Source organism: Amphibalanus amphitrite, unplaced genomic scaffold (genome assembly GCF_019059575.1).
Source record: "Amphibalanus amphitrite isolate SeventyFive unplaced genomic scaffold, NRLGWU_Aamphi_draft 000020F_arrow, whole genome shotgun sequence".
NCBI classification, from domain to species: Eukaryota; Metazoa; Arthropoda; class Thecostraca; order Balanomorpha; family Balanidae; genus Amphibalanus; species Amphibalanus amphitrite.
In genome coordinates this window covers 1,768,898-1,786,307 of record NW_024881516.1, presented here as the reverse complement: position 1 = coordinate 1,786,307, position 17,410 = coordinate 1,768,898, and the positions used below count along the sequence as shown (strand labels likewise).

General features: G+C 49.0%; 1 protein-coding gene across 3 annotated transcripts; it reads left to right on the top strand.

Moving 5' to 3' along the window:
• The first annotated feature begins 105 nt into the window (after positions 1–105).
• On the top strand, positions 106–14,640 carry LOC122390588 (E3 ubiquitin-protein ligase rififylin-like). Of its 3 annotated transcripts, none has more exons than XM_043383700.1 (6): positions 106–159; positions 396–473; positions 9,186–9,384; positions 11,035–11,624; positions 11,811–11,994; positions 13,481–14,640. In XM_043383700.1, the coding sequence occupies exons 2-6, from the start codon at positions 405–407 to the stop codon at positions 13,654–13,656; spliced, it is 1,218 nt and encodes a 405-aa protein (XP_043239635.1). In that variant the 5' UTR covers positions 106–159; positions 396–404; the 3' UTR covers positions 13,657–14,640. The 3 variants fall into 3 exon arrangements, with proteins under 3 accessions (XP_043239635.1, XP_043239624.1, XP_043239642.1); XM_043383689.1 differs by having other exon boundaries at positions 151–201; XM_043383707.1 differs by lacking the exons at positions 106–159; positions 396–473 and adding an exon at positions 6,810–8,406.
• The last annotated feature ends 2,770 nt before the right edge of the window (positions 14,641–17,410 follow it).

Below are 17,410 nucleotides of genomic sequence, written 5' to 3'. Positions count from 1 at the left end.
TTATACACTATGCTGAGAAAAATATTAAAAAACAAAAAAAAATTCTTTAACAAGTACAGCGAACCTAGCGGTAGTTGAGAACGACAATTAATTGCTAGCTGGAATGCCAAATTATTTTGTTAATGCGCCATCACCGTCGCATTATTTTCTCTTCTCATTGTCAGAGCTTTTGAGCTATTTTGAGCTATTTTAAATTGAATTGTAGTTCCATATGGTTTACTGAGGTTGTCTCAGAGGTTTTCAAGAACTTGAGACATCAAGACGAATATTGTTTGCTAGACGCTTGCGAGATTTTGTCTGTCTACGAAGATGATTTTAGATGATAAACATTGGTAAAGATTATATATAATATTAACTCAAAAATGTGCTTCAATAATTGCGGTTTTTCGTTCTAGGACAAAGAGATGTCTCCCTCTCCAATACCTGCACAATGTGAAGGCTGCAGCTCCAAATTCTCATGGTTAAGGAAAAGGGTAAGCAAATGGCACATTACTTACCTATGAAGTATCATGGCATGAAGTATGGTATGGAATTTGGATGGGCCAGAGGCCCTTAGGAACCTTTCTAGTCGAGCCCCTTTAGGGTCTGCCTATTCGTCTGTGTGAGGGATGTCCTTACCTTACCTTACCTTACCTTACGGTGTTCGGGCATAATAAAGGCCAACTCGGCCTGGGCCCTGTTTCACCGGTGATAGCAGCACGCTGCTTTTACACGTGTCAAATTGGGTTTCCATGGAAACATCAACAGGCCCATTGCTCCAACACTACTACAAGTGTGACGTCAGCTCGCGCAATTTGATAGCAGCGTGGTAGCAGCATCCCGTGAAACACCGCCCTGGAGGTCCTGTTCTAACCGAGCTCCTGTCCCTTTTGCCATTTGTTAATTCGTGTTTGGTATATGATACCAGTGATGGCCCCAGTGGGCATCGAGTCTCGCCTTGAACGAGTCCACGGTGGGGGCACTGACCACTTGAGCAGGTAGGCCGTTCCAGTCGTTCACGGCCCTGACTGCGAATGCAGCTCTCCTCAGTCTGCTGACCGCCTCTGGCTTGCGGAGCTTGTGTGGGTGACCTCGTGTAACGGCACGCGTGGCGGGGCAGAAGAGATCCGTGACTTCAACATCAACCCCTCCTTGGAACATCTGGTAGGTGAATATCATGTCGCCCCGTTTGCGTCGGTAGTACAGCGATGGAAGTTTCAGAGCCCTGAGCCTCTCTTGGTAGGGCAGGTGGCGAAGGTTGGCCACCATGCGCGTAGCTCTGCGCTGTACCCTCTCCACCAGCTTCTGGTCCGCCCTGTTGAAAGGGCCCCACACGAGGTTGCCGTACTCGAGGTGCGGGCGCACCAGGGACTTGTAAAGCAGCGGCAGCGTGCACTCGTTTATCAGCAAGAATGAGCGACGGATCACAGCGAGAATCTGGTTGGCCCTGGCTACGGCTGCTGAAGCATGTTGTCTGAACTTCAGCTCGTCATCGACTTGCACGCCCAGATCCTTCTCCACCCGCATGACGCTCATCTCAGAGTCTCTCATCACATACTGCTTTGCTGGGTTGTTTCGTCCGAGGTGCATGACCTTACACTTCGCCTCATTGAAGGGGAGTTGCCAGGCGTCCGCCCAGTTGACCAGAGCCTCGAGGTCAGACTGGAGGCTAGACGCAGCGAGAGTAGAGGCTACCGTGGAGTACAGCTTCGTGTCGTCCGCGAACATCGTCAGCGAGGAACCAACAACCTCAGGCATGTCATTAATGAAAATCAAGAACAGTAGTGGACCCAGGACCGAGCCTTGGGGTACCCCGCTGACCACCTCCGACCAGTCAGATGACTGACCATTAATCACTACCTGCTGTCTCCTGGCTCTCAGGAAAGCCCCGATCCATGTGATCAGCTTACCGCTCACCCCGTGACGCCTGAGTTTATAGAGGAGTCGCTGGTGAGGAACGGAGTCGAAAGCCTTCTGGAAGTCCAGGTACATTACATCGACAGGCTTATGATTCTCTAGGGCCCTGCTCCAGTCATCAAGCACTTTGACCAGCTGGGTGCTGCAGGAGTGCTTTGGCCGGAAGCCATGCTGGCAGTCTGCCCACAGGTGGTTCTCTGAGAAGTGCTGATAGATTGTGTCTCTGATGAAGGATTCCAGTATTTAAATATGTGAAAATGATCAATAACATGGCAGAAATGTAAAACTTTTATTTTAAAATAGGCCAAATATGAGAATGAGCTTTCGCTTTACAGCATCATCAGATTCATTGTTTTATGACATTTAAAAATTCTAGCTACACACAAAGTCTATCACGCGCTCAATGTTAGGTGGGAATATCGCAATGCAGATACATACATTCTTGACACGGACAATTTCGAACATAAATCTTATAGCACATATGTAGAAGTGTACAAAGGCAAACAAATAGGTTAAAGGGACCCTCCCACCTTAACATTAGTTTTGAGTTGAGATAGCCAAGTTTGCGGCCAGGCTCAGAAACCACCATTTATCCTGGTCGCAACCCCCGCAGCTTTATGGTGTTCAAGAAATTTCTTCCCTTTACTTGCAGGGTGGGACCAGCGTGGTCCCCATCTCTTAACCGTTACGGGAATCTGATGACGTCATCAGGCTTTCGAACGTCCGTCATTAAGTTTGACTAAAACGTTTTGTAGCACGCGGTGGTATGTGCTGCTTTGCGCGCAACAAATGCCGCACTTTTAAATAAAGTCGCTAGGAACAGCGGAGATCCCAAAAAGTAAACAAAAGTAAAAGTCTAATATCTTGAAAACCGGTGAATATTTTTCGATGAAATTTGGTAGATATTCGTTTTTGCTCTTTCTGAACCGAGCGACATCACTTTCATGCCAATTCATAAACTTTTTTGAAGGTGGGAGGGTCCCTTTAAAGAATCGAGAGGCACGAAAGATATCGTTCACATCTAGATATCTGATAGGTAGAAGAGTACTGGGCCGACAAGGCTATCACAGGGCTAGCCAGCAACAAATACGAGACTCCAGCCTAGGTACCCTCATGCGTCTGAAAGAATGTGCTTAGCATTACAATTGAGTACCTTTGAGTGTGTTAAGTGTGTGTGTGTGTGAGGGGGTGTGTGTAAAGGAGAGGGTTGTAACTTGTAAGGGTAGAGGGTGATGAAGAGTGTGGTCCTGATGTTTGTGTGTTGTGCGGGGCGTGGCGAATGAAATGAACTATCTAGTCAGTGGCCAAGAGCTTTGCATGGTGTTCAAACTAGGTTTAAGATTGCGTATGTGAAGTGATTCTTTAATTTTAATGTCAGCACAGTCCTTACCTCTATCCAGTATCTCAATTCTAAACGCATTGTTGAGATCCTCGTTGGGAAGCTGAGAGTGAGCATGTAGCGTGTGTTCCCCTAATGGTGTGTCTAGTTTACGCAAACGTGCATCGCTCAGGTGCTCGTTAAATCGGTAGCGGACTGGTCTGGTGCATTCTCCTATATAGGTTTCGTCGTGTTGGGTAGTTTCGCACAGCTTACAGACTATCCTGTACACTACGCTTTTTGTGGTGCACTTCCCCGGTAGTCCATTTTCACAAGTATGGCACTTTTTGTTGCCGGAAGGGCAGGGTGGTCTGGTAAGGGCCGAGGAGATCAGTTTTGTTTGAATCGAGTTGTCATTAATCCAAATGGGCTTGACAGGAATTTTGGAGCCGCGGATAATGCCGTTTACTCGGCGTACGATCGTCTCATTGATGTAAGGTAAACGCATGTAGATCTGGTTTTCGTTGGTCAAAGTACGTGTTTTCTTGGTTCCTTTGCTGTACTTTTGTTTCCTAATTGAATGTTTGATAAGGCTCATAGGATATCCATTTTTGCTGAACAATTGTGAAATGATCTCGATACTCCGTTCTGTAGCGGGTTTGTCTGAGGAGACTCGAATAGCCCTTTGAATTTCTGCGTTGAGTACCGCTTTCTTTGTCGACATGGGATGAGCAGAGGTGTAGTGTAAGATGATCGGTGCAGCCATCGGTTTGAAATACAGTTCGGTGGTGTAGGTACCTGAAGGGTGTACGGTGATCATAGTGTCTAGGAACGATAGTCTACCTGTCAGTCCTGTGTGATCCATTGTGAGACGAATAGCCGGGTTGTGGGTGTTCATCAGGTTGAAGAAATGGTTGAGGCGGTCGATACCATAAGTCCAGACTCCTAATATGTCGTCAATATAGCGCACATAAAATGCGGGGACTTGTGTCATAGAAGATAGAAATGTGCTTTCAAAAACATGCATAAACGCTATAGCTACTGGTGGGGCTATCCTATTGCCCATAGCGATGCCGGTGGTCTGTTTGAAAAGTTTTGAGTTGAACCTCACGTAGTTGTTTGTGAGGACGTGGCTGAGAAGGGAACGGATATCACTCAACGTCAAATTGAAAGTGTTAATCTTGTCTAAGTTTGATTCTATAAGGCTTAAAACAGCATCTATGCCTTGTTGGATGGGGATACTTCCGTATAGGTTGCTGACATCAAAGCTGAAAAGAATACTGCCAGGTGGAAGGCCGTTTGGGAAGGTATCTTTGAGGCGTGCGAGGTAACACTGGGTGTTGTTTAAATGCGCTGGAATGAATGAAAGAATTTGTGTCAAGATGCATTGTAAAAACCAAGAGAGTTTGTCTAGTGGATCACCGCAGGCAGATACGATCGGACGCAGAGGGTTACCTGGCTTATGAGTTTTCGGAAGACCATAAAACTCGGCAGTCCTAGAGTGCTGCGGTAGAATCTTTTTTACGATGTCATCCGGGATCTTGTTCTCCAGCGTCTTTTTTATCAAGCCTTTTGTCTGCTCCTCGAGCTTGGTAGTCGGGTTTTTGTCTATTGGTGCATATTCGCTGACGATAGACTCCGCTTTAGAGACGTATTCAGCTCGGTCCATTATCTGGTCCAGGAGCACTGGACGGGTTGAGGGCCTGTAACTTTTGTTCAATGGCCTCCGGTGTGATTCGGATATCGGTTACCTCTGAAGTAGTGCTGGCGCTGGCAAGGGTTGGAATGTCTGTGAGCCGTTCTTGAGTAAAAACACTGCCAAACTGCGCATTTAGAATGTCAGCCTTCGCCTTATCATCACTCATCAGATCTCCTGAGCAATTCCGAAGATCCCCTATTCCTGTCTTTGTTTTAAGTCTCGAGTTAGTATACCTCCAGAAGGCCTTCGGATTCTCTTTCAAATCGGTAGCCAATTGAGTTTCGAAGTCTCTACGGAGTTTGCGTGTGAGGACTCGAAGCTTATTTCTGCAGACTCTAAATCTAGCCAAGTCCAATGGATCCTTAGTGGACGTGTATGTGCGCCAAAGACTGTGTTTTTCTTTCCTCAACCTAAGGGCATGGCTCGTCATGTAGATATTTTTCCTCGATTTGGAACTTCTAGCAGTGGGTACAGTGGCAGTAACAAAAGAGGTCAGAGAATTCCTAAAATACTGGTACCCTGCCTCAATGTCCAGTGAAGCCAGACATTCCCAGTTTGCCTCAGCTATCATCTCCTGGAGTTGTCCAAAGTTGGCTCTGTGAAAGTTTAACCTTTCCTGTACATTCTCGGAACGGGTACTGTAGCACTTGAGATTGAATCTCATTACTATGTGGTCACTCTTACCCAGACCTGGTAAGTACTCGAGGCTAGACAGCATCCCCTCCTCGTTAGTGAATAGGAGGTCTAGCAGGCTAGGCGACTCCCCTTCTCTGTACCTAGTGGGTGCCAAAACATGCTGGAATAGTAGACAATCATGAATAGAGCCAAGAAACTTGTGAGCGTAGTGGGATTCTGGTGCTGCACAAAAGTTGAGTGCCCAGTTGATCTGTGGAATATTAAAATCCCCACAGATCAGCACGTGAGAAGGTTTTGAATCAATGACGGACTGGAAAAGACTAGCAAGCTCATCGATGCTCTGCTTAGGGTCCTGGGACGGACTCCGATAGACACAGCCCATGATCAGCCTATCATTACCCTTCAGAGAGATGTTGATCCACAGATGCTCTGTCAATGTGGGCCTGGTAAATGTTACCTCAGTAGCATGGATGCTGTCTATCACATATATACAGACACCGCAAGTACCCTTTGACCCCAGATGGCTCTCGTTAGGATCAAAGTTGGTAAATAGGTTGTAACCAGGGAGAGATAACAGTGCCATGCTGATTGGTAACTGCTGGGCTTTTGGTATGCATTCTGTCACCAGGATGACGTCTGGTAAATCATCAGATATGTAACTAAGCAGATCGTCTCTCTTGTTAACTAGCTGGTCAGCATTGGTATAGAAACAGCTGAGCTGCTTGTCCCTGTCAGTGATATTTGTGTGTAGTCAGGCCGACGTGTGCTCGTCAGCAGCCGAAACTGGACCAGCCAGCGCTCCAGGCGTAGGAGCGTGGTCACTGGCACCAGTGGCGACAGCCGGATCTGCCTGCGTGGATGTAGGCCGGTAGCCACCGACACCAGCAGCAGCCTCTGGACCAGCCAGCACTTCAGGTGGTGAAGTGTGGGTACTGGCACCATCAGCCACCACCAGATCAGCAGTGTGTGCCTCTATCTCTCTCCCATCTCCAACCATAGCAGCAGGAGCAGAACCTGCCTTCTCTGTGGATGTAGGCCGGTGGCCACTGACACCAGCAGCAGCCTCTGGACCAGCCAGCACTTCAGGTGGTGAAGTGTGGGCACTGGCACCATCAGCCACCGCCGGATCAGCAGCGCGTGCCTCTATCGCTCTCCCATCTCCAACCCTGGCAGCAGGAGCAGAACCTGTTTTCTCTGTGGATGTAGGCCGGTGGCCACTGACACCAGCAGCAGCCTCTGGACCAGCCAGCACTTCAGGTGGTGAAGTGTGGGCACTGGCACCATCAGCGACCGCCGGACTGGCCACACGCGCCTTAACCACTTTCCCTTTACGAATAGTCAGGTTGGTTTCACCGGCTGCTTTCCGAGCTGCGAGTTCCTGTCTGGCAAGGCGTGCTGCTTCTCGCTCTGACCAGGTGAGGTCCGGTGTGATATAGATCTTACCCCATTTCTCGGATTGGCGCAGCTGAGGAGCAAGGCGGAGTATGTCGTGCTTCACGCCCGGGGTGTCGAGTGTAACTATCAGGAGTCTGTCCTTGTTTCGACTGGCCTTACCAGCTCTGAAGCTTTTTGTCGCAGATACATTCATCCTGAATTCGTCCTTGACCATCTGCTGGAACAGCTTTATGTCCCTCTCAGACCTGCCTGCCACGTCTCGGCTGTCACCCTCTGGTAGGTTATGTACCACCAGGTTGTTTCTCCGTTTCTCCTTATCCAGGAAGTCGTCAAAGACTTTTGAGATGTTTTTCATGTCCTTTGACTCCCCCTGAACTGACAGGGTCTGAGGGATGGACGAGAGTTTAGCCGACACCTTTGTGACAACGTCAGTGCACGTGCCTTTAACCATATCAGCATATGATGCTTTCTGCTGCACGTTGTCCCTGATTGACCTTTCAATGAGCTTTGTCTGTGTGTCAACTGCCTGCTCCTGTTGCTTAAGCGATTGTCCTACCATTGTTGTGTGTTTGTTTACAGCCGATACAAGCTGTTCTACTTTTGCCTTTAGATCTTTGTTTCCTACCTGTGCTGTGAGGTCCTTGACCATGGAGGCCAGTTCATCCATCTTAGTCTCAAGAACTGTCAGACGAGCAGAGGTTGGCTCTTTGAGTGTTGCTTTGCATGAGGTACAGAGCCAACTCACGATCTGATCATGCTTGGAAAGAGCTTCGTATCCCTCCTTTGGAATACCCTGGCAGCTAGCGTGGAACCATGCATCACATTTGTCACACTGAACACCATACTCGGAATTCCTAACTGGCTCCCCACAGACTACCTTTCCTGGGCCACCGTGACAAAAAGCAGAGTCACTGCCTGCATCACTGGAGGCACGAGACCTTGACCCAAATGGCTTGTAGGCCTCACCATTTAGCTTATGCACCTTGGCCCTACCTGTTTTGACCTCAGGTACCAGAAGAGAGGAACTTCCACTTTTGGAATTCCTGGTGTCAGTACCACTAGCTCCAGTATCACTGTCGGAAAATACTGGACCAAGCACGTTCGAATCCTGATCCCCTGACACTGTCAACGACGTATCCACGCCTTCACTTGAAACAGCAACACCACCAGATGTCGACGAAGACAATATTCTCAACGATCTTCTTTGACTTGGCGGCGGTGACCTTGAAACTGGCATCTTGGCTTCTGATTGGCCACAGAACCACGAGTCTAGCGAGCAAGACAATCTTCAGGAATTAAGAAAATATCTTCAAACTTCAGATCACTGTCCACTGGCTTGAAATCGTATGCAAAAATGTCGTATGCAAGGTGTGCCCAGTGAGCATCAAGCCGGTTTTTGAATTGGTTCAGGGTGTCAGAGGCGACGACCACTGGCAGTAGGCTGTTGATGATGACGCGGATGGTGAGAGCACTCAATTTTTGGTATATATCAAGTTTAGGTCCTAACTTCAATTGTGGCGCTGTTGATACAAATATGTAACAGCAAAAATTTTAGGTTTTAGGTTAGGTTAGGTTGTAGGTTTGTAGGTTTTAGGTTGTAGGTAGGTAGGTTTGTAGGTTTTAGGTTGTTAGGTTGTGGGTTTGTAGGTTGTAGGTTGGACGTTGGTAGGTTATAGGTAAGTAGGTAAGGTTAGGTCAGGTTTGATTATGTTTTTTTCTTTTATTTGCGAGACATATAAGTATCATTTTTGGATTCAGGATGTCAAATAATGTAAGAATATGAAAAAAATTATCCATGAAATCTGCTTAGGACTTAAACTTGACATTTACCCATTTTTTTGTGTCTGACATTATTCACAAACATGCCTATGAAAATAAATATGGCAGGGATAGCACTGTTAGTACTGATGAAGTTCGACAGTGACAATCTGATCATGACCTTGAACTGTGTCCACTTCCACCCAACTTGGTGAGGTGTTATCCATGCATCTGCTAAGTGCAGTATGAGATGGTCATCTTGGACTCTCAGTCCTATTTTTGCTTTAGGGAGTTTTAGTTAAAATATTTAACTGAATTTTTAGTTAGATATTTTTTAATGGTGTTGATCTGTGCCATACCTATCAAATGTAGCTGTATCTATATGTCAACGTGATATGCCACAAAATGTAGCTGTGGTGTGCCTTGTTATATTTTGCCCTCAGACCCACAGCTCTGACACCTTGCCCTGCTATCCTTTGGCAGCGGACATGTCTAATGTGCCGCTCGGTGTGCTGCTCAGCCTGCATGCAACGGGTGCGTCTGTGCGGCGTCGGCCGGCAGTGCCTGCGCTGCACGCGACTGGCCGGTGTACGCTACGAGCGCGCCGCCCTGCAGCAGATGACCGTGCGCGACCTGAAGCACATCATGAAGATCGCGGACGTCTCCTCGGCCACCTGCCGCGGTGAGTGCCGGCCGCCGGCGTCAGCAGGGGCTGGTGCTGATCAGACCCGGGGCTAACTAACCTCCGCGCTCATTACCTGAGCTCAGCAGCTGGTGGGATGGATATTATTACTTAACATCGCTTACGAGAGACACGGAGTTCGGAGAACCGAGGTCATCGTGTTTTGAGGCGATTGCACACATTTATGACACTCAGCCGTCATGCTAACCAAACATACGTCCTTATAGGTGGCAGATTGGTGCAAAGATCTTCATTTTATCTAACATGTTAAACAATAATTAATGATCGGTCATGAACTGTTGGGCTCCCTAACTGCGGTGCTTGTTCGACATCGCTCTTCGATAGGTAAAGGACGTCTCTAGATCAAAGGCCATGAACGTTGATAGTCAGCTGGAGTGGAGGCCGTGCGCGGCTGTTCAGTATCGTCTCAGCATTATGCCTGATCGCCCGCACGCTATATAAACTGATTGAACTCTGGCGTTGGTATTACGTCGTCCCCATTCACAGTGTATCTGTAGAGGTGACGTCATCTGGAGTAAATATATGACGTCTGTGATGATGTATCGAGAAAAATAGCCAGTGAGATGGATGTATCAACGTCACTATAAATGACGGTAGAGAATAATCATGGATGATACTCATAAAATAAAACGTTCTCGATAAATGATGATCTGAAAAACTTAGCATGTGATCAAATAACAGTTGCCTCAGGCGCCTGCCTTGAAGCACTTCGTAATCTACAAAAAAAAAGAAAAAATGATGCTAGGTTGTCGTTTCATCGGAAGCCAACTTTCATGCGAAGTAAATATCGAGTGGCGCTCACTACCTTGGTACCGATATTATTGTCACATCGAGCGGACATAGGCTAAGATAGCCGAGATATCGATTGTTTACGGTGTTCTGTATTTCAGTTTTTACTTTTTTAACTCACAACTGAGAAATAGTGTGTTTTCGTAATGATCACAGACGCCGATTTAATGATGGTATGTTTCTCCGACTGAAATCATACCAGAGAAATCAAGTGATGAAACGATGTGCGTCACCTTTTTTGCCCATGAGTGCAATCATCTCCTCGGCGGATGTGTGTACAAAAGTGCACCGTATGACCGCCTCCGTGGCACGGCCCGGGGGCGGTGTACACCGCACCCACCGTGCACACTGCGCTCCGAACACACCATCGATGTTTCCATGACAATCTATCGATCGGCACTGCCGGTCGCGATCGGCGACTGGTGGCTGGTCGCTTCAGCTGGAGCGGGGCCACTGCTGTGGCTGTGTCCTGTGTCACTACGGGGGGGGGGGGGGGGAGTCGGAAAAACACATGGCTTGCCTGGCCATCATCGTGCCCACACACGTGGGCGTCATTACCAGTTACAAGGTTACTGCATAGATGTAAGGGAATGGATATGGTGGCACTTGATAAACCGAGACTATCTGGCATCGTATTTATTATATTTCATTTACTTTGTTATTAGGCACGTTCATTGTATAGCAAGTATGAAGGAAATCATTTTTGTCAGTTATGTTCAAGTACTGTTTGGTCTGTTGATCGTTGGGTTATGTTGAATATGCTAGCGCCGTCGCATAATTAGCGCTGTTTCTTACACCCTGTTATATTACATAATAACACCAAGCTTTGTTCTGTTGCAGAAAAATCGGACCTGGTGGACACGATTCTGATGTCCCGGAGGTCGGCCGAGCAGTCGGATACTCAGAGCGAGCGGTCGCCGTTACCGTCCGCCCCCGACCTCGACCTCGACCGCGAGCCGGCCCCCGCGCCCACCCCTGCCCCCGCCGCCGACGGCCTGCCCCACCGCGCCCGGCCGCGAGACTCGAGTCGCGTGGGGCCCTACGAGTCGATCCGAGTGCGCGCCATGGATGCTGAGGAGGCGCCGCCGTCGCCGAAGCCGGCGGGCGCGGCCGGCCGCCGCTCGGCGTCGCCCGCCGGCTCGGAGAGCTGTGACGACGTCGACGAGGACGGGTTCGTGGTGGTCGACGTGGAGACGAATGATGACGGCGGTGAGGACGGTGTCCGGTCGGAGCGGCCGGCGGAGGGCGGTGCGGTGGACGGAGAGGTGGATGTGGAGGTCGAGGTGGACGGCCCGGCCGGCGGCAGCGATGCCGGAGAGGAGGTGGTGGTGGACGATGACCCGGACGAGCCGCAGTCCGAGTCGGTGACCATCGAGGTGGAGCGGTCCGGGGACTCGGCTGCCGACCACCCCATGTCCGAGACCGGCCTGGTGAGTGCTCTGGAGATCGATCGCACCGCCGCTGGACAGAACGTGTGTCGTGTTCCGGCAGTGTTTGACAGGCTTTGTGTGTCTGCTGAGTGCTGAGTACTGGGTGCCGTATCCTTGTGTTCGTTGTGTTTGCTGCTGACTGTACCGCGTGTTGCAGCTGACAATGCTGCGTTCCCGCACCCCCAGGACCTGTCTCGTGTGACGGACGTGGCTCAGATTCCCTCGGAGGAGCTGATCGCCCAGCTGACGGTGCGCCAGTGTAAGCGGTTGCTGCAGCACCGTCGAACCGACTACCGCGGCGTCATCGAGAAACAGGACCTGCTGCGGCGCGTCCGCGAGCTCTGGCACGAGACTAAGCGCAACGCAGAGGGTAGGTCAGCCGCCGGTAGTCAGACGGAACCGGGCCGTCCCACCCACAGACGGTGAAAGGCCGGGTTCATTAGATGAATTGTCACATTTCGGGTCCTTTTTGACCTGGTTTTGCCTAGCCGTTAGTTTCCGGAGATTTTGTGAGGCTGTCATGTCATCAGACGATAAGTGGAATCGTAGAACTGTGTAATAGGGACGGAATGCTTGGATTCCCGGCATATTTTTTCACCAAAGAGTCTGATGTGATCCACCCAACTCAGTTTTAGATTCCGAGTTGCCACCCTTTTGCGGATGAACTTGCTGCGATGTCAATGTACAAACGTTTTGTTTACGACTATCTGAACTTGTTTCGTATGGGTTGTTTCAAAAGATACAGGAGGCTTCACGTGGAAAGACCAGCTTGAATCTAAATAAGCTTATCAGTAGCAGCGTTACTGGCGTGCTCTGTTAAAGGGACTATCCCACCTTTTAAAAAGTACCGTTTAGGATTCGGAAATGTTACTCATGATATAGTGACGAATTCTGCAAGTTTTTACGCGTTTTCATCTAACGCTTTTGAGATATTGCGACTTGTATATTTCATTGTGACGTCATTTAGATCGGATCTGTGACGTAATCAAGGATTTACTTCATGTCAATATGGGGGGAAATTTGGCAGCAAATATATTTGCCCTCAAATATGACGCGGCTCATACAATAGCAAAAGTATCTCTGATTGGCTTATTCGTAAATCAAGTGATACTTCACTTGATTGCGTGACAGGCGTTCAAAAGGCAAATGACGTCATCAGATTGCCGTTAATGGTTAGGAGATTGGGACTTGTACAGGGAACATTTTCAAATGAAGGGAACGAATTTCTTCAACACCACGAGGCTGCGGGGGTTGCGACCAAGACAGATAGTGGTTTCTGAACCTCGCCGCAAACTTGGCTATCTCAACTCAAACCTAATGTAAAGGTGGGATAGTCCCTTTAAGCATCATTGTCGCTGCCGGCCCTTGAACAGGGTCCTGTATGCATTAGAGCGGCGACGGCGCTGGCCGGCCGGTTAGCCGGTGTCCCTGGCGTGCCTTTCGTCCGTTGTCGGGTCTGACGGGTCCCACGGACCGCTGCACCGTTACTGACTGCACCCGTGCCTGGCCAAACGGTCAGCATGGCCGCCACACTGAATCCGCTGAGCCCGTCTGACCTGAGTGGTGCCCGAAACCCAACTGAGCGATGGGTTGCCTAGCTCGCTCCGTGACTGGCAACTATCCGTGGCCTAGCTAACCAGCGAATACCCACGACCCTGATAACGGACTTTCCCATGGCTCTACCGAGCGAAGTGCGAACCGATGTCTTGATCTAACTGACAAGCAAGCTAACAGGTGACCAACTGATGCCTACCCACATCCCCTGGCCAGATGGACCCTCTCCTCCCCACCTCTGACCGAACGATCCCCTCCCCTGGGCCCTGACTCATCTGACCTACCCCTCTCTCGTCCCGCAGCTCTGGCGACCGCGTCGGACCGCGACATATGCAAGATCTGCATGGACTCGCTGATCGACTGCGTGATGCTGGAGTGTGGTCACATGGCCACCTGCACCGCCTGCGGTAAGCTGATGGCAGAGTGTCCCATCTGCCGTAAATACGTCGTCCGAGTGGTGCATGTGTTCCGATCGTAGCGCCACACCTCGACGGCGGCGCGTACTTCAGCTTTGTTACCCGCCGCGTGGCGGCGCTGTGAGTGGAGGAATGCGGCTGGGACGCAGCACGGAGGCTGGTCGAATATTTTTGGTAGGATGGAGAGTCCCAGTCGTCCTCTAAGCGGAGCATTGAAAGTTACCAGAGGAAGTGGTGAGATAAGTTTAAATACTGGAGAAAATGTGATCCCTATCCGCGCCAGTTGAGGTTTAACAATGCAGGAACGATCCTGGATGGTTTTGTACTAGTCTAGCTAGCTTTGGCACTTTGTTTAACGGGTGTTGTGATGTAGCTTTAGCTGATATTCGGGGTGTCGATTCGTTGATATCGTGAGGTTGCGGACGTTTCGAGGGAATGTCTTTGAGGCATATCGGAGCCTGCCTGGGCTGAAGCCGCCAGTTTGCAGTGTTAAAAGGCACTGATGGCGGCCCCTAGGGCTGGAGTGGGCACTCGGCGGTGCAGGGCCCCGTGTGGTGCTTGTTCTGATCGCCTGATCGGTGGAGCCCGGTTGTTAGCCGCGCGGGCGGTGGGTGCGCCCGGCCTCGGCGAGGAACGGTCGACGGCAGTGTGGGTGCCGGTCCCTACAGGGGAGGTAGGGCGAGCGGTGCAGCGTCACGCCGAGCCTGTGATTCGCGCGGCGCCGGCCGTGTGAGCCGGGCGTGATATCCAGAGGACCAGTGGGTGTTCGAACCGAATCCATATCGATTCCACACAACCGACTCGGTCCGAGACCGAGACGAGGCTGATTAGAGTAGTCCACCAGACTGGTACACAGTGTATCTTCCGCTGAGCCGAGTCGCTGGCGTAAATGTGCACATATTGGCTGTTATCGGGCGGTTCGCTGCGACAAATCCAGATGCAGACGACCTATTTTATTTTAACGAATTGTTCAATTTGTATTCAGTTTTGTTTATGATCCAACATGGTTATGCAGAGATGACCAAATATATTTTCAGCTTCCGTAATTTGGCGTGTTCTATTTGAAGGAGTCTATGTAAGTTGACGCGCACAGCGTTATCGTGAAGGTTGTCAGGGACTAGGGAGGGCTGGCGATGGACTATTGTCCTTTGAGGTCTTCCAGTAACGACGAACAATGACATCCGTCCGCTCATATCACCGTTACGACATCCCATAACGCGTCTGGCTGGCAGAGCGACCTACAGTTGCCTCACATTAGGCGGCGCCCCTCACTGGGACATGCGACCATTCAGTATTGTTCACACAAACAATCGGCAGCGGCGCGAATGGGCGTCACTGGGTAATCCACTCAGCTGCGGGGGGACGGGGGGGAGATGTAAGCAGGCTGGTATTCCATTAACTGTGGGACGGCGGGCATTCCCTCAGCTGTGTGAGGCCCGCGTTTCCTCAGCTGTTAGAGGGCGGGCATTCCCTCGGCTGAAGGAGGGCGGGCATTCCCTTGGTTGTGAGAGGGCGGGCATTTCCTCGGCTATGAGAGGGCGGGCATTCCCTTGGCTGCGAGAGGGCCGGCATTCCTGCAGGGTCTCAGTTGCTCCACGGCCGTCCCCGACGTCGGTCCGCTTTGGATGTGTCTGGTCATAAAGATGGTGTAGTTTGCAATGTTGTAGCTTACAAGTTAACAATGTTGTATTGGTAGTTTTGGTGACCTAAGGCCAGGTATTTTAGAGCCGGAGCCAGGGTTTTCGTTTTTCACTAATAACTTCAACATAAAATGGTCTCAGAGCTAAGGCAGTTGAACCAACGCATTCGCATTGTCGAGACGTGTTGAACGACATGGGGTTTGTTTGGAAAAGGTTCAGTTTTATGCTGACCTCTCGGAATGACCTTTGGATGACCTTAACACATAAGACGTCGTATACGAGTATGATATATTATTAGCCGGTGATCACGAATATGGCCTCCATTTTGCCCTAGACATTTATTTAGTGCTTCAAGATAGTAAACATGGCTGACTTGAATCCGTTAAATAACCTCTATCATTGATAACCTTGCATAACCTTGACCGTGAGGCAGCCTTGCATCGGTACATAGACCACAAATCTGGACCTGGTAAGCCTGAACCTATTTCAAAACATTCTGGGATTCGGTGTAAATGATACACGAAAAAAGTGCAATTTTTAGCGTGACCTTGACCTTTTCCTTGATCTTTGAGCACATTATCGGATTCGTCAGAATATCTCTTTTCGTCTCCAACCATTTTTGCCCGATTTTATGCATCATGCCATCCTCTGGAACACAGCTTGAGATCACTACATCACTACATATTTGCTGGTTCTTGTCTTTGACCTTGAACTCTGACCTTTTAAATTGACGTGAGCATAGACCTCTGTACACCTGGACTGAGCGCAGAAATTTCGGCCATGACCATAGTGGCCCTAACTTTCAGATGTTATATCTCGAGATCAGTAACACCCAGATAGGTCCGGTCTTCACTGTTTGATGGCCCCGTGCATTAAAAATTGAATGCAATGTCTCCGGGAGATATCGGCTGGCACAGAGGAGAGTCTGCGCGTGGCGCGTGAGGGGTGTTTACAAAGTTGGTCTAATGATATCTCCAGAACCGCGTCACTGATTGAGCTCAAATTTGGTATGTGACCAGATACAATACATCCGACACTAGCACATTTCGCAAATAGGGGGTGCTACTGCACGTGCGCACGTGCGCATCCCTTTTTTATATCTCCGGAACTATTGGCCCGATTGAGTTCAAATTTGGTATGTGGCCAGATGACATACATTAGCCACTAGTGCATTTCTGAAACCTGGGGTGCTGGTGCACGTGCGCACGTGCGCACCCCTTCTTTATATCTCAGTAACCACTGGCCCGATTGATCTCAAATTTGGTATGTGGCCAGATGACATACATTAGCCACTAGTGCATTTCTGAAACATGGGATGCTGGTGCACGTGCGCACGTGCACACCCCTTCTTTATATCTCAGTAGCCACTGGCCCGATCAAGCTCAAATTTGGTGTGTGGCCAGATGTCATAGATCCACCACTATCCCATGTTTCGAAAAGGAGTGCTGCTGCCCGTGCGCGCGTGCACACCCCTTCTTTATATCTCCGGAACAGACTTGTAAACGACTCAAATTTTTTTTGAGTCGATTCTTTGTTTGAGTCTGGAAATTTGAATCGATTCATCAAACGACTCATGATGTTAAATTTAATTGATTCGAATCAACTCATGACTCATCAAGTTCCTCGATGAAATGATTCGAATCAACTCATGACTCGAGCAACTAGCCAACGGAATGATTCGAATCAACTCATGACTCACACATTTTGATGAATCGATTCAAATCAACTCATGACTCACACGACATTTTTATTGAACTTATTTCATTCAACCCATGACTCACTATAGGCATTAGTTGATTATTTGACTCAAAGCTATGATAAAATGAATATGCCGCATACCACAATTGTATTAAGCAGCATAGTAGCCTTGACCAAAGATTCAAGCAGCTACCTAGTAGGACTAGGTGTAGGTACATAGGTACCTACCTTACACCTACCTATCTTCAACACTCAACAGTCAACAGTGCAATGTCAGATAAATTTGTAAGTAACTCTGATAGACAATTATAATATAAGTAAGGACTAAGGAGTAGCATAGTAACCTATCTCTTATTATTACCTAGAAAGTCTTATTTGAAAATTCAAAAGCACAAGTTCCGAGAGGCATTCATGTTTTTTTTTTTAATCAAACTTTTTCTACATGATAATGAGACAAATGTTACTACTTCTTACTTAT